The sequence below is a fragment of the Natator depressus genome, chromosome 17, assembly GCF_965152275.1.
Source record: "Natator depressus isolate rNatDep1 chromosome 17, rNatDep2.hap1, whole genome shotgun sequence".
NCBI lineage: Eukaryota > Metazoa > Chordata > Testudines > Cheloniidae > Natator > Natator depressus.
This window is the reverse complement of record NC_134250.1, coordinates 11,863,149-11,885,796: the sequence shown is the minus strand read 5'-3', so window position 1 is coordinate 11,885,796 and position 22,648 is coordinate 11,863,149. Positions and strand designations below refer to the sequence as shown.

The 22,648-nt window shown below is 44.0% G+C and overlaps 1 protein-coding gene across 7 annotated transcripts in view; it reads left to right on the top strand.

Annotated features, from left to right (window-relative positions):
• The window catches only part of PITPNM3 (PITPNM family member 3), a 347,956-nt gene that overhangs the window by 179,704 nt on the left and 145,604 nt on the right, over positions 1-22,648 (top strand). For 5 of the 7 annotated variants that reach the window (XM_074974515.1, XM_074974517.1, XM_074974516.1 and 2 more), the window contains one exon: positions 20,709-20,759. The exons of 1 other annotated variant lie outside the window; for it this stretch is intronic. In XM_074974515.1, coding sequence (XP_074830616.1) covers positions 20,709-20,759 — 51 coding nt within the window. The remainder of the gene's footprint in view (positions 1-20,708; positions 20,760-22,648) is intronic. One more of the 7 variants, XM_074974513.1, reaches the window with a different exon arrangement.

The following is a 22,648-nucleotide window of genomic DNA, read 5'->3' as shown; positions in this document are numbered from 1 at the left end:
AGACTGAGGTGTCCAGCTGTTGCTCCTGGGAATTTTCACACCATCTGAGCGAAGCATTTGGACTTGTCTCACTGCACCAGTTGATTTATTCCAGATCAGCTCCGACTTCTTTAAATTGCAGCCACACATCATGTCCACCGAAACATATAGCAAAGTTTTAGCACATTAAGGAAGGATGAGTTTGTCTGACCGCCGGATTTAAAAAAAAAAACTCCCAATAACTGTATCGGGTTAAAAAATAGTTTAAAATGCTGAGGCTGAGTACCCTGGGCTAGGATCTGACCGTCTGTCCCTGGGAGCTTTGCTGTTTGAGTTGTTCCAAGACACCAATGCCTTTAACAACACCACGGACGTCTCAAACGCTTTTCAGGCTTTGGCACATGGCAAGTTTTGTTGCACTGGTGGGGCTAGATTTTTGACAGAGCTCAGAACTGCATTGTCCTGTGCTCAGAGCCCAAACCTGCAGGTAGATTTCAAAAAGTGCTCAGCACTCAATGCAGTGAGCTTCTTTGAAAATCTGGCCTTGATTATGGGTGCTCAGGCAAAACTACTCCTGACTGCTGGGGAGGTTTTGCCTGTGTCATGACTGAGCCCAAAGTCTCTGCATGATCAGGGAAAAAATGGAGACATGCGATAGACTGTTGGAGTCCACTGATAAATGTGGTGTGGGTGGTATATACTGGAATCATCCTTTTTGATATCTCCTCTTGTGGTCATTATGGTCAACAATAACTAGAAGTGAAGCCGTGAAAATAGAAGCAAAATCTCCATCTCGCCACGACAGCAAATTATACGTTAGGCATTTAATACAAAGGCAGGTTGGCTAAATCATGCTTAGCTGTAATTGGCACTTGCACAACCGGTAACACACTGTACCTGCAGCTGAGCGTTGTTCAAGCAAAAAACATCATATTTCTGCTTTCCCTTTTCTTTCAAATTATATGGAATCCAGTCTTCACAATGGGGAGCCTCACTGAGTGCTACAGGCAAGGGACAGAAATCTCATCAAGCTCCAGTAATATGTTTTCCTAATGCCATATTTGCTTTCTATTTCTTCTTTTTCTTGCATTCTCTTCCAATTTTCCTTCCTCAGTGGCTCTTCCACCCTACTGACCAGAAAGCTACATGATGCTTTGGCACAGAGAAAATAGAATACTATGTCCTTTCAGAGACGTGCGTGCGTGTACACACACACACACACACACACACACACACACACACACACACACACACACACACACACACACACACACACACACACACACACACACACACACACACACACACACACACACACACACCCTCCTCTGAAGTGTCTTGTATTAGCCACTCTTGGACACAGGATGCTGGGGGTTAGAGATGGCTCAATCTCATATGGTTATTTCTGTGAGACAGGGAGGGAAGAAAGGTTTCTGAGGGGCTAGCCACTGCTTTATTCCCTGTGTTTATGCCATGGTCAGCAGGAGAGAGATCCTGGGTCCTGCATCTTTCTTCACTTCTTTATTGCTCTCCTCTGCCTCCCACTCTTGATAAACCTGGTGCCTGCCCGTCCCTGTCTCCCTATTGGTGGGAAATACTGTCTTAGGCCATCCATCCAGCGTTCTCCTTCTGGGATATCCAAGGACTTTTAGCCCAGTATTTACACTAAGGCTCAGTCTACACTACAAAGTTTTGCTGGTTTAGCTATGTCAAGCAGGAGTGCGGAGGAAAACAAATCACATGCCCTAGCTGATAGTTACGCTGGCAAAGCCCCTGGTGTAAATGCAGCTGTGCTGACAGAAGAGGGCTTTTGTCCGTATAGTTGCTGTCGTTCAGGGAGATGGCGTAGCTATACCAGCAGAGCTATTCCTTTTGCCAGCATACACTGTGGCTATAACTACACTAGTGAGTTAGTGCAGATGCTCTAAGCCAATGGGAGAGAGCTCTCCCGTCGACTTAATTAATCCACCCCCAATGAGCGGCAGTAGCTATGTCAATGGGAGAAGCTCGCCTGCCAACATAGCACTGTGCATGCTGGCACTTAGGTTGGTGTAACTTAAATCACTCAGGGGGTGGCTTATTCACACCCCTGAGTGACATAAGTTACTGTCACATTGTCTGATATGTGGCTCACAATGGAGAGTGCCGAAAACAGGACCGACAGCTCTGCTGGGCAGCATCAGTTATATTGACTTGAGCTGTATTGTGTGTCTCCACTAGGAGGCTGAGCTGGCATAGTTATATCAGCAAAAGTTCTGTAGGTAGGCAAACTGTCAGACATTAGACCAAAGTCTTTGACTAAAGTTGTTCCTTCTCTAGTGACCTTCAAAGGGGATTCAGGCACTGCAGGCTGCTCAGTAGCTGCATCCTACAAGAAAGGCATTGGAATTAATATATGTTAACGACACTGTAAAACCCCTGGTGTCTAGCTGGCTTGAGGGTGAGTTTTATGTTGCACCCAGGCCCAGATCGTCTTCATTACTGTGTGTGGTTATCTATTAATCCTTTGGGCTGTATATTAGTTGTCTGGTGGTTGGGGTGTTTTTGAAATATGGCTGAGCAATACCTCAAGATTAAATTGTGAAAATTCGTCATTCTAAATTTTCACAATGATTTTATCATGACTGTTTTTTTGAAAAGTCAATGGAACTAATTTATATTTTTAGCTCGAAGGTCTCATTTTCAATTTTCCCCCAGGGCAGATTGGCAGAGGCCCAGGGGGTTTTTCACCTTCCTCTGCAGCGTGGGGCACGGGTCACTTGCTGGAGGATTCTCTACACCTTGAAGTCTTTAAACCACGATTTGAGGACTTCAGTAGCTCAGACATAAGTTAGGGGTTTGTTACAGGAGTTGGTGGGTGAGATTCTGTGGCCTGCATTGTGCAGGAGGTCAGACTAGATGATCATAATGGTCCCTTCTGACCTTAAAGTCTATGATGCTATGATTTAAGGAATACTTACATGCAGTCTGTATGTGTGAGCTTCATTAACCTGTCACCTCCCTAGGTCCCTATTAATTGAGACATCTGTCATTCTGTCAGCTTTGGGTCAAGACCACTTAAAGACTATCTACCTATCATCCTGAAGGTTTTTTCCCCACCATGAATACTGAGGCAGAACTCCCAAACTTTGTGGTTTTCTGGGCTAGTAGATTTGAAATAGCATGAAACAAAACTGGCTGTACTGGAGAAGAAACTAGACAAGGGTATACAATGAATCATGCTGGAATCTCTAAGTCTTAATGCCTCATGGAATCTTCTGGAGAGAGTATTTTGTATACTGAGAAAAAGCATGATCAGGCTTCACTCCATTCATTTACAGCATTACTGAAACTGCAATAAGCAATTGGCGGAGTCTGATCAGGTAATTAATTGTATTCTTGAACAGTATATCTAACTTTTTTTTATGTGCCCATCTCCGTGGTATCAGAGCACCAGTGTATTTACACACCATCACTCTGAAAGATATGGTCTTGGCTGCTTCCTTGAACAATGTTGTAAGTGGAAGGCTGGTCTTGTGGTTGAGGCACTGCACTGGGATTCAGGAGGTCTGGTTCAATTGGTGTCTCTGCCACAGACTTCCTTTGTCACCTTGGGCAAGTCCATTAGACCTTGTCTACGCTGCCCAGCAGCTCAGACAACGGGTAGGAATAGCACCGTGCACAGAAGTGCAGTGCTGTAATTCCCACCATGTGGACACTGTGGGCGTGAGCTCAGGCTATGTCTTCTTGCGGCTACGTTAGAGAGTTTACCGCGGTGCAGCTGTGCTGCTGTAAACTCTCTAGTGTAGCCGTAACCTAAAAGGCTCCTAGTTCTCATTAATGGAGTCCTCTTCAAACAGGATTACATGATGTGAACTAGAAACCCTGTCGTTCTCCCAGGCAACATCCAGACAGGGGAGGTGCGCGCTGCTATTCACCCGCCACAGTCCAAACTGTGGGGCAGCGAGGACATAGCCTGAATCTCTCCGAGCCTTTCTTCCCTATCTGTAAAATGATGATATTCCCTTCTCTGTACCCTTTGCATATCTTGTCTATTGAGATTAAACTCTCTTGAAGGGAGGGATTGTCCTTAAGGTTTGTACAAAGCCTCGGGCAATGGGTTCCTGACTTCATCTGAGGCCTGTAGGTGCTACCATAATGCAATAGGGTGGGGCTGGGGTTAATTTAATGCTCTGTTTCGCATATTTGTCATTACAGTTGCACGTCTGTTGTTCCGGTTTCTACAGCGATGGGAAAACTCCTTATGTCACTCTAGGAAGTGTCTACAGAACAGTGCCATGGGTATTGTACTACAGCAGCCTAGATGTGCCACCATGGCACTCGTATTGTAAACGTAGCCTCAGTTATGCAATTCCCACTGACCTTTTATAGAACAAATTCCATTATGCTCTTTTAAATAAAACGCAGAGGGATTGCTCTCCAAAAACGGGATTACGGCAGGTGGAGAATAAAATTGTGCCGAATCCCTGCCATATGCTGTGATTTTAAAAAAGGGTGATCTTTGTAACTCCCTCCCTCTGCCCTTTTTTTGCATGCTTTTTGATCAAAGGTATGATGGTTCCATTGAGCTGTGATTTCTTCCCCTCCATTGTCCTATCTTTGGATCTCAGTTTTTTCCCACCACTGTATAAAAAGAGCCTGTTTTATGTGTGGACTGGTGCAGTTATAAGTGATGACAGGGACAATTTCCAATTGACTTTCCAAGCTGCCACATCTGGTTCCCTGCCAGGGATGATATCTGCAAGGCACTGAACAAAATCAGAAGACTAAGGTAATTTTTCTTGAACGAGATTGATTTTGAATTGCATCTGTGGAGTGAGCTAATTAGACTTTTTTCTATTTCCCTCCAGTTCAAAACAAGCCTGTTTTATATAGGCCCCCAGGAAAAGCAATCTGCTTGCAATTGCAGCACATAATCAGTGGGTCCTCACTCTCACCACCAGCGGGGAAAATTCTGGTCTTTGTTGTAACAGTGCAAATTTGGAGTTGCTCCATTGAACTCACTGGATTTACAGCAGTGTAACTGAGAGTGGAATCTGGCCTAGTCACTTCAGTAGAGTTTCACAGGGTGTAAACCAAGGCAGAATTTGGGACTCTGGATTCTGTGGAAATGAAAATACATTCAGTACACTTACAAAAGGGTAACATTCATGAGCTCCTATTCAGTACTTAAATTGCAACCTAACAGCACTGGGATTTAGGATGGTGTTTGTTGTAATGCTTGGAATTCCTGTTGTCAATAGTGTTGTGTGTGCACATAGCACATTACAGACAGAATAAAGAAACTGGGAACAAGTTTTCCAAAAGTCACTAGAGATTTTAGACGCTACAGCTTTTGGGTGCCCAGCTGGAGACATATTTCAGGGCCCTGGTTTTTCAGACCACCCAGAAAAATTAGGCCCCTTTAAGTTGTCTCGTGTTGGGTGTCCAAAATCACTAGTCATTTTAAAAAAAATTTTGCCACAACTCTCTGCCCCAGATTAGGATTTTAGTTTTCTATTATGTGACATGATGCAGGGAGAAATGACATCAGGCAAGGAGGGAAAATATGCTACAAAATAAATGATTGAGGTGTTAACGGATTCACTGTAGATGAAGGTTCAGAAGTGGATGCACAAGACAGAATATTCAATATTTGGTTGTTAATAGAACATCAGCACTTTTTAACTGTCTACTGGGTGGCAATTTTGCTTTAGCTTTCCACCAATTTAAGAGCCTATCCAATTAAGTGTTCTGAAAAGAATAAGAGAGTAGGAAGTGGAAGGCTACAGGAGAACTTTGAATACTGGCCTTTCTAGGTGTTTCTCAACTTTTCAACTAGATTGCTGTTAAATATGAATCTTAAGTATAGCACAAGAGATGTTTATATAAAATACAGGTTTCAGAGTAGCAGCCGTGTTAGTCTGTATTCGCAAAAAGAAAAGGAGTACTTGTGGCACCTTAGAGACTAACAAATTTATTTGAGCATAAGCTTTCATGAGCTAAAGACTGACTGAGCTAAAGACAAAGAGGAAGCTCCTTTTAACAATTAAACCTTCTATTGTGTCTCTTGGGGTGAAATTCACCTGTACTTAAGGGCCAGAATAAGGCCCACATACTTTTTCATTCCTACTTAAGCACTCCTTTTAAGGGTTTCAGTGGTGCACCAGGGTAGTGCTTGCCCTTTGTACAGAGGTGAATTATGCCTTGGTGAGGAAAATCCCCAAGGAGCTGACAGGCAGCAATTTGTTAATTGCAAAGTACAGTAGCACAGTAGAACCAGATTTAGGGCCAGATTTTCTAACATTATACACTCATCATCTTGAGTGTATAATGAATATTTTCTCCCCCTCTCTCATTTTGCAGTCAATTTCTACTAGTGTATGAAATCTGTCCGAGTTAGGCCATTAGTTGTTTCTCACAGCAGGCCAAATAAATCATTATTACAGGAGTGTTTATTTTCCAGGAAATATTTCCAGTGAGTTTGGAGATGAGTCAGTTCCAGCCCTGTACAGCCAGGCACTTCAGCAAGGCTCCTAAGCACATGGTGAATTGGAAGCCTTAGGTTATGTCTACTATCCTGTCTCATAGTTCGGACTACGAGGGTGTGAATAGCAGCATATGCCGCCAGCTAGGAACCTTTTGATTTGTGGCTGCAGTGTCCCCACGGCGGAATTACAACACATCACTGCTATTTAAACTCCCCTCCTCCCCCCAGTACAAACGGTGGGGCAGCATGTAGACAAAGCCTTCTGTAAAAAGAGAAAAGGAGGACTTGTGGCACCTTAGAGACTAACCAATTTATTTGAGCATAAGCTTTCGTGAGCTACAGCTCACTTCATCGGATGCACTTCATCGGATACCACACAAGCCTTCTGTGTTTGTGAAAAGTGTTGGACTGACAGATCTGGAAACTAGTGAGCAAACGGAAAAGGTTAAAGTTGTAACATAGACCTGCTAGGATTAACTGGGTGTATCTCACTTAATCCTTTGCTGCCATTGCAGGGGGCCTCGAGCACTGATGCACCTTGGTCCCTCCTATTCTCCAGCTGTGGCTCATGACAGTCTAGTCTCCTGTGGGCTGTAATACTTTGATATCATTTGGTGGTTGCCTATCAGCTCTACCTCCCCCCAGCACCTCCCGTCCTCCAGCAGGCCCTGCGGATCAGCGCCTCCACCTCTCTGCCCGCGCCTCCACCTCTCTGCCCACGCCTCCCGCGATCAGCTGATTTGTGGTGTTCAGGAGGCTCTGGGGGCCAGTGGGGAGTACGTGGCCCGCTCTGGGGAGGGGGCAGAACTGGGCAGGAAGAGGTGGGGCGGGAAGAGGTGGGGCAGGGGTGGAACTTCAGGGGAAGGGATGGAGTGGGGTCGGGGCCTGGGGCCGAACTGGGGGTCGAGCACCCCCTGGCACTTTGGAAAGTTGGCACCTGTGGTTCTGGGTGATATTGGTGGCCTGTGATACACAGGGGGTCAGACTAGATGATCTATTTGGCGGTCCCTTCTGGCTTTAAACTCTATGACTCTGTGCTTCCTCCCTACTTAATTGTCACATTAGCAATGTAACCTCTCTGGAGGGATCACTTCTAGGGGTGTGTAACTCAGTCCATAGCCCCTCTGCGAAGACAGGTGCCAGTTGCAATACTAGCCCAGCAGGACCCGAAGCCAAACCACCATCTCATTTCACCTAGGCCAGAGGGAAGCTATTTGATGCCAATTAATTTTGGTCACTACCCATTCTACAATTAATTGGAGCCACTGAGGGCCGGTCTGCACTGCAGCCTAAGTCAATATAACTTACGTCACTCAGGGGTGTGAAAAGGGACCCCCTGAGCCATGCAGGTTTTGCACTGTTCACACTGGCACTATATTGGCGGGAGATGGTCTCCCGCCAACATATTGTTCTGCTTCTCACAGAGGTGGAGTAATTATACCGACGGGAGAGTGCTCCCCCATCGGCATTGTGTGTCTTCACCAGATGCGCTTCAGCGGTGCAGCTGTGGCAGAGACGCTGCGCTGAGGTAGCGCTGTCATGTAGACTTGCCCTCCATTCCTGAGGCAGATCACTTAAAACAAACACATTTCCCCCCAGTGTTATGGCTCACGCCCTGGTATTTTTCTGGAGCTCTGCTGTGCAAAGACTTGCTTTTGCAAACTTGTGTCACCTCTCTTGCTGTGTCTGTCAGTGCATTAAGAATTCTTCGGTGGCTTATGAGCTTCTCCCATCAGCGTAGTTAGCTACTCTCTCTTGCAGAGGTGGATTATGTCGACAGGAGAAGCTGTCCCATCGACATAGCGCTGTTTATACCGGGGGTTAGGTCGATGTAACTACTTTGCTCAGGGCTTTTACACCCTGAGCAACGTAGTTATACTGATGTATGTTTATAGTATAGAAGCCTTATGGCACTTTATTTTTAACACAATGGCTTTTGCTTATTTCTCCCTTTCCCCACATGCCCCCTATTTCCCTCTTCACATTAATTGTGCCTACAGTGAATCAGTATTTGGTATAAAAAAGCCCCTTGATTTTTTTTTTCCTTCAGGTGGTATGTGACTCTCCCCCACTCCCCTTATCTTTTCCCAGAGTCAAATATTTAAAGGGTGTTTGTATATAACTGACGGTGCAGTTTATGCTGCTATTAATTTTATTGACATAGCATCTGCTGTTGCCAAATGATGTGAAGAACAGCAAACAGAATATTTGGCTTAGTGCAGCAAGTAGGGAAGGGAGAGGACAGATACATTTTGGAATGCTACTGCCTATTAAATTATCAGATGGCTGATGTAAACAACAGACTTACTTATACCAGCAGGTTCTAGAGATAAATAATGAATTAGATTCCTGCTGTCCTTTACGTGCAGATCATAATTGACGGCAGCTTACCTCAGTGCAGGTTACTGGTGCTGTTCTGCAACTGCTATCTTCTTATATTTTTAAATATTGTTTTATTTATGTTCTAAAGTAGAGATCAGCAAATGCATAGGAAATGTAAAAAGCTTAACTTGATTGGCACATGAGAAAATGTTACATCTTATGATTTTGAAAATGGTCCCTGAGGCCCTGACCCTGCAATGAATCCCTCAGCTGGTTCCCCTCTTCTTTTTGCGCAGTTCAAGGCTAATTCAGCACCCACTGAAATCAGTTCCATATAGGATTTTTCATCGTTAGAGATCAAAAGGCTTTACAAAGGAAAGTCAGTATTATTATCCTGATATCACAGACGGGGAAATGGAAGCACATGAGTGACTTGCCCAAGGTCACATAACACATCAGTGGCAGAGCTTGAAATAGAATCTGGGTTCTCTGACTCCCAACCCAGTTTCCTATCTCCTTGGACCATGCTGCCTCCACACTTAGGTTCTTTTGCCTCTTCTCCTTCAAGCTTTGATGCAATTCTATTCCTATCAGTTTAACATTTGTCATGGACAGATGAGAAAACAAAACTTAGACCTTAAAAACAAAGTTTAAATTAATCTCTAATCTAACCACAACATCTCTCAGTATTCTTACCAGGAGGGAAAAAACCTGAATTCTGAAATGCAAAATAAATAGTTTTACCCCAATTTTATTTTGATTTAAAATGTAAACTAGAGTCAGATCACTAGCACAAACGGACTGCGAAACTGATTGTCACCCCAGAAGCTGATGTCCCGAGGCCAGAAAAAGTCTGTTGTTTGACCCTCAATTCTGAGGCTTTTCATACTCTGCTCTGTCCTTTGAAGCTACTCACAAGACTCATGTAATCTCAGGGAATAGCAAAATGTAAGCACAAGAGACCAGAGTACAGAGTCCTGGAGTACGGTTTCTGCAAAGGTTGCTGCATGCATAATGACTACATATTAAAATGTAACTCTGCTCTGAAAAGTGACTATGTAAAAATTGCACCCTTCCCCTGTGTATTTTCTGAGTCCTATCTGCTTACTTAAGTGACTAAATAGTCTTTACCTTTGCTAGCGCTGCAGAGCCAATGCAGTGCTGGGAGAGTGAGATAGATGTATTGTAAGTTTTGACTGCAGAATCTCTGTGGTTGGTGGTGTGACCCAGAAAGATTCCAGCTCGTCTTTTCAGATGTAGAGCTGGGTAGGCAGCACCAGCAGACATCATGTGGAAATTACTGCCAAACAAATAAACATGGGAACCCAGGATGCTATTTTTAGTTACTTTTCAGAGCATAAATCTCAGTGGCCTTTGATTTGGGAAAGTACTTAAGCATGTGCCAAATTTTCACCAAGTGAGCAGTCCTATTGAGTTTAGTGAGATTACTTATATGCTAAAGTAGCTTTCAGAATCAGGCTCTTTAAATGTAGCATAAATTTCAGTCACTTCACTAGTCTAGTCTTTGTCACAGATCTGAAGAAGCGCATCTTGCTGACCATGCACTAGGATGGCTCTGAGGGGAATCCAAGCCTCTGTGTGTGTTATGCTTCCTAGAGCCTCAGCAGGGTGCAGCCCTGGTTTCTCCCATGGCACTCTCTGGCACATTTCCTCAGCACCAGCTCCCTCTTCTCAGAAATGGGGCTCCTCCGCTCACCTGCCCCCACACACACCCTAACACCTTTGTGCTTCTTTGTACTTGAGCTTGTAAAGCACAGGAGAGTACAGATCATACAAAACAATAAACACTAAATTAATGTCCCTGCCACAGGGGAATTCTTTGGGCTGGAGTCTGAGTCCCTTGGGTTGTCCAGAGTCCTTGGATCCATCTGGGCTCAGGAAAGTGGGCCACCAGATCATCTAGTCTGACTTCCTGTATATCACAGGCTGCCAACACTTCCCAGCACCCATGCACTAAATCTAACAACCAAAATTGGACTAAAGTATTATAGACCTTAAGACATTAAACGGTTATGTGCCAGAGGCAGAGAATAGGAGGAACTGAGGTGCACCAGTGTCGAAGGCCCCTGCAATGGCAGGCAAATGATTAAGTGAGATATACCCGAATAATCCTGGCAAGTGACCTGCCCCATGGTTGCCACCTTTCTAATGGCTGGTACTGGACTCCTGAGGCCCCGCCCTCTGCTCTGCCTCTTCCCCCAGCTCTGCCCCTACTCCGTGTCTTCCCTCGAGGCCCCACCCCCTTCTCCGCCTCGAGGCCCCGTCCCCTTCTCCACCTCTTCCTCCCAAACCCTGCCCCACCTTTTCCCCCACAATAAAAAGAATATGGACATCAGGACTTGTCAAATAGCACTCGGGCACAGAGGCTAAAACCTGAACTGTCCAGGTGAAAACTGGATGGGTGGCAAACCCTACCTGCATCCCTCCACTGCAGAGGAAGGAGCCACTGCCAATCTGCCCTGGGGGGAAATTCCTTCTTGACCCCACATATGGTGATTGGTTAGACCCTCAGCACCTGAGCAAGAACCAGCCAGCCAAGCACCTGAGAGAGACTGCTCGGTGCCACCTCGAGACGCTGGCCCTCCCTGTCCAGCGTCCCATCTCTAGCTGTGGCCATCTCTAATGCTTCAGGGGAAGGAGGGGAAAAAATCCCTAAACAAACACACAAACAAAAAACCCAACCCACCATCACCTCAGAATACCCTGGAGAAAAAAAAAATCCATTCTTAACTCCTGCAAGTGACCAGCTGAAGCCCTGAGGCATGAGATTCTAGGAACATAAGATGTAAACCAGAAAGGACTCCAAAGGGATTTTCCTTGAACTCTTTGAAATGAGATGGCGGGGGAAGGACTATGTGACCTCGTAGTTTTTGGAGTCTCTGTGGACTACGTTGTGCAACCTGGATTCATGTTGTTGAGCACTGCGCTCATGTGTATAGTCCCTTGCGCATGGGTTATACAGTCTACCCCTGTGAATCTATGACTGACCAGATCTGATTGAGCCTATATATCACTTTCTTGCAAAGCATCCCCCAGCAGCGCTCTGGGTAAGAAGGTAACTACGGTAGCACCAGGTTTCAGTTGTAAGACTTTTAAGACTTTTTTTATGTTGTCACATCCTTTTGGGCAACAAACTTTACGTGGAGGATAAAATTTCCAGCTCTGTTGTGCAACCGAATGATGTTTTTGAGACCTATAAATCTGTTAGGAACATCTAGACTTTCACAGCTGCCTTAGGTTACTTTATAATCACAGTAAAGCAGAGTAATGGTAGCTTTCTGTGATATAACTGAACCTTAAGGAGTTGTGAACAATTGGCTGTACTTTTATGCCTCATGATTTTAAGTGCTGTCCAGTCTCGAGCTAACTGGGGCCTTGTCTTCAGCTTCATGCTAACCACAGGGTAAGACACCATGGGTCAGTCAACCTGTGGTAGCCTGGCCCACAAGAGCACAACCACGCTTACTGTACTGTCACTCCCTGCGTCTACGCTGGTCTTGTGTCAGGCCGGGACCAGCATTACAGCTATCTGGGAGTGTATGCCAAGATTCATAGTACAACAACTCACTGAATAGCTGTCACAGGGTGGCTGGCCCCTGTGTTTAAAGCAAGTCCAGCTCCCTGGTGCCAGGGACATAGCACCGGTGTGGACAGGCAGAGTAGGTAGTGAAGACGCTACCTAGGCCAACGGGAGAGCTTCTCCCATCAGCGTAGGTACTCCATCTCCTGAGAGGTGGTAATTATGTCAGTGGGAGAAGCCCTCCTGTCAACATAGTGCTGTCTACACCGGGAGTTTGATCGGTACAACTGTGTCACTCACCGTGTCACTCACTGAGAGTAATCTGCAAATGGGTGGAAGGAGGGAAGAAGACTTGGCGTGCAGGGTCTGAAATCTAAAGGGTATGTCTATGTGGCAAGAGAAGGTGTAATTGTAACATGGGTAGGCATACCTGTGAGTTTCACTGTGGGCATTGTTCTGCTGTATCAAACAGTGGAGATATAGGAGGCTGAAGAAACTTCAAGCAGACAAACTCAAGAGTGCAGGTGCTGAGCAGAGACTGATTGAATAATCTACTTCCAGTCAGGGGTCTGAGCACAGGTAGATGGCAAGATAGTATGCAGGAATGGGTGCCCAGGGGGTTAAGAAGAAAGGATTTGGAGGACCATTGCATCTAGATTGTTGTGATTGCCAGTGGCTGCATGTTTTCAGTTCAGCTAACTTGGGGTCTGCAATATAGCCACACTGCGCAGCACTGACAGAGGTGTGTGCATGTGTGAACATGGAGAGCGTTAATGGGAAATCTGTGGTTAAATCTTCAGTGAAGACAAGACCTGCGGTCCCATTCCAAAGGGCTAAAGATAAGAATCCCATTGATTTAAGTAGGTTTTGGATTGGACCCTAAATCTCTAAGACCAGATTTTCAGAAGAGCACTGGGCCAGATTTGTAAGAGCTCCGCACCCATAATCAGGGGCCAGGTTTTCAAAAGATCCCAGCTCCCTTGTAGGCTTCTGAATATGGGCCGGACTTTCAAAAGCATTCAGCCCCCAGCAACCCCCATTTTAGCAGTTCAGCCCAGGGGAAAACGAACGGTGCTCAGCATGCGTTGCCCAGTAGCAAATTTGTGCATGGCCAGTTATCTTCATTCTAATACATGTCTGTGTCCGTCCCCCCCCCCCCGCCCCCATGTGAACTGACATGAGCTTTTAGAATTTTAAACAGACCCCATCAGCATAAAATTAAATTCCTTGAACCACCATGAAGTCAAGCCTGTTGTGCGGATTATTTTTGTATGTAAATGTAATTATTTTTAAATTAGATTTATAAATTATGTAGATCTTTGATCAAAGGCTGTGAAGTGAAATGAAAGGACGCAGTTAAATATGCCATTTCTCCTAACTTCCTTTGGTGGAAATAGAATTGTACTTCCAATAAGAGAACCCCCTTCTCTCTCTCTCACCTTTATGTGCACATGTAACCCGCTGGTGAGTGTGTTACAAGTCAGCATCAGGGATGCTTTATGTTTATTATAGATCATTGCTGCTGGAATGTGTGACTCCATCAAAATATCTCTGCTCTGTGGAGTAGTTTGCTATAAATGAGAAAATTACAGTGCTGCTTAAAAATATTCATAGCCTGGATGAAAGTGTGACAGGCTTCTCATTCAGAACTCTTCTCACCTCTCCTCCCCCTACGAAAGGATTAAACATCAAGGATGTGTCTGGAATCTGTATTAGAGCAGGCACTGACTGGAACTTTGGGAGTGGAAGGTATAACGGGATGACACATTCTTAGCGTTTGTCTTCATTGCAGATGATACTGTAGCCTAAGGCAAGGTTAGTGGCTCCTGAGAAAATGTCTTTTTTGTAAAAAGAAAAATTAGTTTAGATCCCAGGAAATGACTTGGCGTTCAGATTGTAGCTTCATCCCAGCTCTGCTGGCTAAATACAATTTTCCTACCGTTCTCTATTTTCTTTTCATTTGTGGTGTTCCGTTGTTATACACGCTAAGCTGACAAAGTGCTTTTCATTCACAAGTTCATACTTTTTTACGTAAATACATGGAGGACTCTCCTGTCAAGAAATAACACTGAATGGAAACAGGATGCAGGTTTTGAGTTGACTAAATCTAGTGACTTGAGAGTGAGCCACAGGTGCTGGAACTAGGGGTGATGATGGTGCTTCTGCACCCCCTGGCTTGAAGTGGTTTCCATTATATACAGTGTTTACAGTTTGGTTCAATGGCTCTTAGCACCCCCACTGTACAAATTGTTTCAGCACCCTTGGAGTGAGCAGCCAATTTTTAGTCTGTTTTTCAGTTTTCAATTTGTAATTCCCCCCCCCTTTTCCTTTTCTCTCCCCTCCCTCTAGTTCATTGGCAAAATGGATATAGTTTTTAAAAAGGCAGGCGAAAGGAAAACAAAAGCATTGGTTTAAAAAAAAAAAGTTTTCAAAAGTGAAAATTTTTGATACAAAATTTTGAATTAAAAAAAAAAGTTCCTTTTTGAAAGCTGCAGAACAAAAATGAGCTTGAAAGCCTTTGTGAAAGCTATTTTCTATTATTCATCCAGCTCTCTTGTTCAGGGTTGGACAACTTCTTATATGCAGTGTAATTTTAAGGCATCTTTATCCTCCCTCCATGATTAATATTTAGTAAACCAGTATTTGGGAATATAAGAACCTGGTGAGCAGAGTTACACACACCGTGAGCTATAGCTGTTAGAGGAAAGTTCTGTTCCTGAATTCCTTTGTTGTTTAATGGACATCTTGTATTTTTGTACGCAGTATTGTTGTAGTCGTGTCTGAGTCGGGTCCCAGGATATTAGAGAGACAAGTGGGTGAAGTAATACCTTTTACTGATCCAACTTCACAAGCTTGTTTCTCTCGCCAACAGAAGCTGGTCCAATAAAAGATATTAATCTCACCCATCTTGCCTCTCTAATATCCTGGGACCAACACGGCTACAACAACACTGCATACAACATTATTGTATGAGTTGGTAAGAGAGACAAGCTTGGGAAGCTGGTCCATTAAACAATATTACCTCACCTCCTTCTGCCTCATGTATTTTTGGTGCATTTTGGACTCAAGTGATTTGAAACATTTCACTTTGCTCACGATATGGAGCCTCAGTCCTTGTTGGCTGAGCTTTTGAAGGCCTTACGCTCAACATGACTCAATTTCTGTCTCCGTAATGTGATAACTTTTGAACACTGCATCTGATCGATTCCAAAATTTCAGAAAATGTTCTATACAGCAATGGCCAGAACCCTATTGATTTCTGGGAAAGTTGGGGAACTGCAAAGCAGGGGGGAATGGAACCCATTAAGCCTCTGCCAGCTCTTTAGGACAGCCTCAGCCTCGAACACCTCTTCAGTTGTCTGTAGATCAAACTGGGTGATGGCATCCATTAATGTCTTCCTGCATAACAATACCCCATCTCATTTCCGCCTGTTCTCCTAGAGTTTAACATATTGGCATCTTGAACAATTTAACTCCCAGACAGAAAAATAAGGTGGCAGGAGGAGAAAGATAGTGAAATGGGGGGCGAACACACAACCTCTGGCATGGGATGGGGTGGGGAATGGGGGAGCCTGCTATGGGGGAAGGAGTGAATAGAGTGTACATAACCCCTGGTTGAGGGAAGAATTGGGGGATGCTGGTGGGGGCTCTGTGTGTCTGCCTCCCCTTAAGTCATGGTGGGGGGAGATGGGAAAGGGGAGCAGACACGACCCTGCTGTGTGTGTGTGGACGGGGGTAGGAGATAAAACCCCTGCCATGGTGGGAGGGACGTGAGGAATCCCGGTGAAGGGGACCTGGAGGCCGGGGGATCAGAGAATACATAGAGCCCTTGGTGTGGGGGGAATGAGGGCATGGGGGAAGTGGGGGTGGTATGCACACAGAGCCATTAGTATGGGATGGAGAATGGGCAGGGGGATGGCTGGGGAGAGTTGCAGGGAGTCCCCGAAATACAGGGGGATGGGAGCATGGCACACAGAGGTTGTGAGAGGGAAAGTGGAGTTATTCAAGGAGCCCCTGGTGTGAATAACAAGCATGGCCTACGCAAGCCACAAAGTGAGTGATGACCTAGTTTTTAACAGTCACGTTCCTGAAGACTTCAGAAGCCCTTCCACAGATAGTGACGGATGGCTCACCTCAACCATTACTCCTCTGTCTACGAGCTACTGCAGATAGCACTTTCTCCCCAATAAGCTAAAAATAGATAACATTTACAACCAAGCTCTTTGGCGGTGCTGCAATCCGCCAAATGCCCCGACGAGGCGCTGATAAGTGAAAGAGATTGAATATGAAGATTGAAAAGAGGTTAATTCAAACAATTTTCTTGCCTCAAATGTCAGATGCCAAGAGACTTTCATTGCTTGCTATTTCAGCATGAAAAATGCAGAGTGGCAGCTTTTTGTTGCTGTAAATTAGAGGGCCTGGCACTTGTTCTTTGCAGCATGCTCCATGCTGCAGGGCTATTTAAAAGCTGAGGTGCTGGCTGTGGTAACTTGAGGACCTGTGACAAAAAAGAAAGCTGTGACTGAGTTTGCTGTCCTCAATTGGTCCATCCATCAGTGGTAAAAGGCATGGATTCCTTTTCGTTATGGGGCTGATTCTCAAGGTGTTCACTCTCTCCGCTCTCTAATTATGCTAGTGTAACAGCAAAATCTATTTAAAATATGTTAGCTGAAGAAGAGTACCTGCTGGGAGCTAACTCAGCACCCTGTCACTCAACGCCCCACCAGTTTATATTAATTGAACTCTCATTGAAAGACAGGCAGTCAGCAGAGGAGGCCAATTAACTGAATGGAGATAAAGCTGAGGGGCTAATTGGGTAGCATTATCCCTAGCAGCCAAGACCCTATGAGCAAACAAGAAGGAAGGGCTGGAGGAGAGTAGGGAGCCTGAAGGAAGGCAGAAGTAGGTAGGTCTGATGCTGATACTACCCTGCCCTTCTCTAGAAGCATGTGGGGAAGCTGGTTTGTGTTTGGAAATATCATTGTAATATAAGAGGGACTCCTTCTCATTATATATGTATGTATTTCAACTGGATCTCTAAGCATTACTACAGTACAAACAATAAATAGTAATTATTAGAGCTGGTCGGAATTTTTTGAAACCCCAATTGAAATTTTTTTGTAGCATTGTCAAAAGTTTTCAAAAAGTCATAATTCCGACAAAAGAAAAATTTTCAAACTGCTTTTTGAAATTATAATGTGCAGTTGACAGCTGTTCCAGAAATGGCTCTTTCCCTTCTACAGGCTATAGAATATTAGGTCTGCCAAATGGGTAATCACCAAAAAGTCTATAGGTCCTAGGAAAAAGTACCAGATTATGTAAAAGAGAAACTGTAATTGCTCTTGTCTCTGGGATCTCATCCACGATTTTCCACTAGCTTTAGATGCAAGATGTGGTTTATATCGCTGACATACATTTTTCTTGGCCTGTGACGGTTAAAATATTTATCTGTAATTGATGCTTGTTGGGTGTTGGTACTCATAATTGTTTTTGGTTGGTTTGATGCTTGATAAATTAGCAGTTTTTGATAGTGGAGGTCACCTTTGTAGTTAAAGACCGGATAAGGCAGACTGGTGAAGCATTTAATCTGTACTAAGCTGAAAAAGTGATATGGTGATAAACCAGCTGGAGTCGATCAGCAGGATTTAAATTTGAGACAGTGAGATTTGAAGGGCTTCATAGTAGTTCATGGTCTATGGTTCCATGTTAGATCTGGTGTCACCTCCCTACTGGTCTGGATTCAGTATAGTCACTGCTGCAGCACAGGTTCAGTTCTTGGTCAGGGAAGCTATGAATCAAATTACCAACCCTGCTAATCCTGACACTCAGGAAATTTCAGCTAGAGATTTTCTCATCTTAGGCCCTGATCGAACTCCCAGCAAAGTCAACAGGAACCTTTCCATTAGCTTCATTGGGGCAGGTCTGCGCTGCACAGTTGTACTGTTAAGTTTTTAACAGGTGCTCCTGGTATGCTTATACTTGTGGACTTTAGTGATGTGTATTTAGTAACTTTCGCAAGTCAGACAGACACAGAGGAGCATTAATTAGACCCTAGACTGACAAGTTGATGGCACAAGTAACCAAATTCAGGAATATACATTCCTGGCCCTTCAAAAGCTTTTGGTACTACATGATGAATAATTCCATTGAGTAAGACTGAGTTTCTTTTAAAACAAACAAACAAATAAATAAATAATCCATTCCCATGCTGAAGGATAAAAGGAATATGAAAGATTCAGGTTTGTATTCTTGAAGGTCCACTCACAGTTTTTGTACCGATACAACTATGTTCGTTACGGTGTGATTTTTTTTTTTCAAACTGGTAGGGCTTATGCCGGTATGCGCCCTATCGTGAACAGAATTGTACCATGATAAAGATGCCTTCTACCAGTATAGCTTATTCTATACTGCTTCGACTATACCAGTATGCAGATAAGGTCAAAGCGCTTTGTCACTTATTGAAGAGTGAATTTGTTTCTGCCATATGCAGCTATTTAAACGGTGGATTTTTCTTTTAAAATGCTATTTAACAGGTCCATATACGATGATCCTGTCTCTGACTGAAGCCAGGTCTGTCTCTCCAGAGTAGTGCCTACAGCTATTATTTAAAAAAAAAAAAAAAAAAAGTCATGTGCATCCATAAGTTGACATTTGCTGTTACTCTTCAAACGGGGAGTTTTATAAAGGTATAAAATGGTGAGAAATCTAATGTGCAGAATCCATAAGTTGAATCAAGCAGAAAAGTGTCCAGTAAATGCCCAAAAAACTGTAGACTGCAAAATGCTGCAAAAACAAAAACTCTGCATAGAAGTACTCTGCAGTGGTCAGTTTTATTTGCAAATATTTATTGTTACCACAAAGTGGTAGCTGAGACACTGAAGTTATTGTGGAAACAAGGACTTCTTATGTGAGCGAGACTTTGCAACTTCAATTATGATCAGAATGGCTGGAAGGGGTTTGGTTCGTTGGCTATTTTTCTTCAAAGGATCATAGAAGTTAGAGATAGAAAAGACGCCTAGACTGAGTCCATCTTTGTTCAAGAGCATGTTGTTGTCCCCTGGTAAAGGTTGTACTAGATATAAACTGAGACTATGCTTGAAGTTCATATAACAGGAAATGGAAATGACACCTGACATTACGAGGATATTAGAGTTTCCAGGGACATAGGCCTCTGTGGTTTATTATTTCCAGAAGACTATTTGAAACATTAAAAACTATATATTGCATTGTACACAGCACTGAGGTTAGGTTTACTAACGTGTGTGTGTGTGTGTGTGTGTGTGTGTGTGTGTGTGTGTGTGTGTCTTAGTTAGAAAGGTTAATACAATGAGGCAGTATGGTTCATAGGGACCGTGGGGCAGGGATGGGAGACCTGAGTTCTAGTCCCAGCTCTACCACTAACCATGGACAAGTCAGTTCCCCTCTTTGTGCCTTAAGGTACATCTACCATGGAGCTGCAGGATGTAATGTCCAGCTTGGGTAGATGTACATGCACTATAGCGTAGCCATGGTGGCACAGGCTAGTTGCATGAGCCTACCTAGTGTCTTGGACAGGACTGTCCTCTGGTGGCTAGCCCACACCACCGCCCATGTTGCCCCAGCTACAATGTTATTTTTAGCCCACTGGCTCGATCAAAGCTAGTGCCTGTACGTCTACCCAAGCGGGAAATTGCACCTTCAGCTGCAGTGTAGACATACCTTTAGTTGTTCTTATTGGTAAAATGGTGGTGATGATACTGTTTTTCCTTTGTGAAGTGCTTTGAGATCCATGGATGCAAAGTGTCTCATAATGCCCCAATCCTGCAATGAAAACTACATGTGTGGACCCCTCCACCGAAATGGAGCCCCACTAAAGTCAATGCAAAGCACCAGTTAAATCAGTGGGGCTCTTGTGGGGTCAGGGGTCTGTCTATGTAGAAGCAGTTGCAGTACTGGAGCCTAGCAGATTATTGCTGTCATTAATATTTCCATGTCCCAGTTTTGCACCATTTAGACTTAAAGGAAAAAACCCTTTGTCTACAACTTTCAGCCTGTAAATGGAGACTGATGGTTTATAATATCACTAAATTGGTTACAATTTGTGTGGCAGATAGAAAGAAAAAATCCCAGGGGGTGATGTTACAAACAAACTAAATAAACTGCTGGGTAGGAAAGCTACCTGTGATCCCTTTTTACAAAAAAAAAAAAAAAAATCGGGCGAGGAGCATTTGATGAAAAGCTAGTCATTTCCCAGCATCATTCTGCATGCTGAGCTATCCCCATTGAAGTCAATGGGAACTGTGTAAACCAGTGTCAAATTGTGGCCCATTGTGATATGCACACCACAGTATCTGAGAAAAAGTTAAAGACCTTGACTCATGTAAACGAGGCTCATTTCACTTTGTCTTATTTTCTTAGCAGGTGAAGAGTCTGCGGTTTGCTCATCTGGCTTTCTCCAGGAAAAGCAACGTGAGTCAAGGTTCTTTCCTTTTTTTTGTATTCCATGCTGTACAGGAAACTAGAGATACAGAAAACCGGGCTACATTAAACGTTGACCAGTTTTAAGTCTATTTTTATGCTCTGTTGAAATGTTAGGTCTGGGAAAATCGGAGTTGTTTTTGTCTGACATTTAATTAGAATGATAAATTTTATCAATCAAGTTACTGCAGCTTTTAATTTTTTCATGTGTTAAGCAATGTTTTGTAGCCATGGTTAGAGTTGTGAGGCTCTAGAGTAATTGGAAAGTTGGGGTGTTGCCATGTTTCAAGGCATGTCTTTGTTGGGACAACACAGCTTGATTCTGTTCAGAATGATCATACAGTTCGGAATGATCCCTATTAAGTATTCCAGGCTCTGCTGACTCTTATGTCTTATAGAGATGCAAGACATGTTGCTGTTCTAGATGTGGGTTCCTGCTGGAGACAGGGGTGGGTCAGACAATGGTGCCAAACCTGCAATTGAGAGGCATCTTCATTTCCTGGTGCCCCACCCCACCAGGGATAGGTTTAAATACCAGCCTGGTGTTTATTGCTCATCCTCTGGTGGTGCTAGCTGTGAAGAGTGAGTTATGATGGAGAGCTCTGAGTTCCTTGGAGAACTGGGATGGTCTGACCTTCTGTCAGAGCCCTGGCTGGGAAATGTTGTAGGTTTTCCCCTCTTTCCGTTCACTAGGAAATCTCTCTAACTCTGTCCACCAATGCACACTGCAGGTCTGGACATATTAACTAACGCTTCCACCTTGACAGTAGTATCTCACCCAGCATAGGTGTCTGGGGCTGGTCCCAGTGGAGAAGGCTGCTCACAGAAAACCAGAATCTGGGCATTGCTCCATCTCCTGTAGTCCACATTGGTAGCATATAGGGTCTGTAAGGAAGCTTCAGTGGCACTTGAGAGAATTCTTCTGATGCAGGGAGCAACATAGAGCTGGTATGGTGCAGCCCTACTCTGCCAGCCCTTGAAGTTTCCAACAAAGGATCTGGTCCATTTTGTTTCATTGTTTTCCCCTAAACATTGCAGTCTGTGAGAATCTCCAGTATATTAAAATATTCTTTACATTGGTTAATAGAAAACATATGTCATCGGCTTTATGTGAACATATTTCTCTTGACAGATTTGTTGTTATAAACAGCTAGTAACAGTGCAGCAGATGGCAAAGAACCGCATGATTTCTTATGGGAGTGTGGCAATGGAAATACAGTTTTCTTAGGGATTGAGACCATCTTACACTTTTTTTTATGTATAGTTAGTTTTCTCTGTGACAGTTTTACTCTAAATTTCTCTTGAATAAATGTATCAAGAAATTAGGGATGGTCTGGATAAAATAAGAACTGACCTAAATTTTGATCCAAACTTGAACTGAATCTGAACTTTAAGGAGCTAAGGAACAGCTAAGTTATTTTTCCCCCTTATGGGTTATTTATTTATTTTATTTAATTATGTTAAGACTTGAGCTGGTACTTTCAAAGCTGCCTGTGGGATTTGGATGCCCCGTTCCCCAAATTCCTGAAATGGCTTTGAAAATCTTGACCTTGCTGTGTAAATACTTGTTCTGTTTCCCATTCAGATCCTTCTTTTTACTACAGTGTCATCTTCCAATCTGATGCACTTTGAGTGCAGTGATCAGTTTGGCTGTATCCCCAGCCTGACCATGAAACTCCTTAGAAACAGCTTTCTCAGAGACCTTTGTAAACCACTGGTGAATGTATTACAAGTCCCTCTCTGTCCCCAAGCCACAGAGGATACGAATCTGTTACAGCGCCATCAAGAGAGCCTGATTCCTCTTAGCTCCAGCTGTAGAAGCTCCTGCTCTTATCTTTGGAAGTCCCTAGTCAACCCCCAGTGTGTTGGTCAAGATGGCA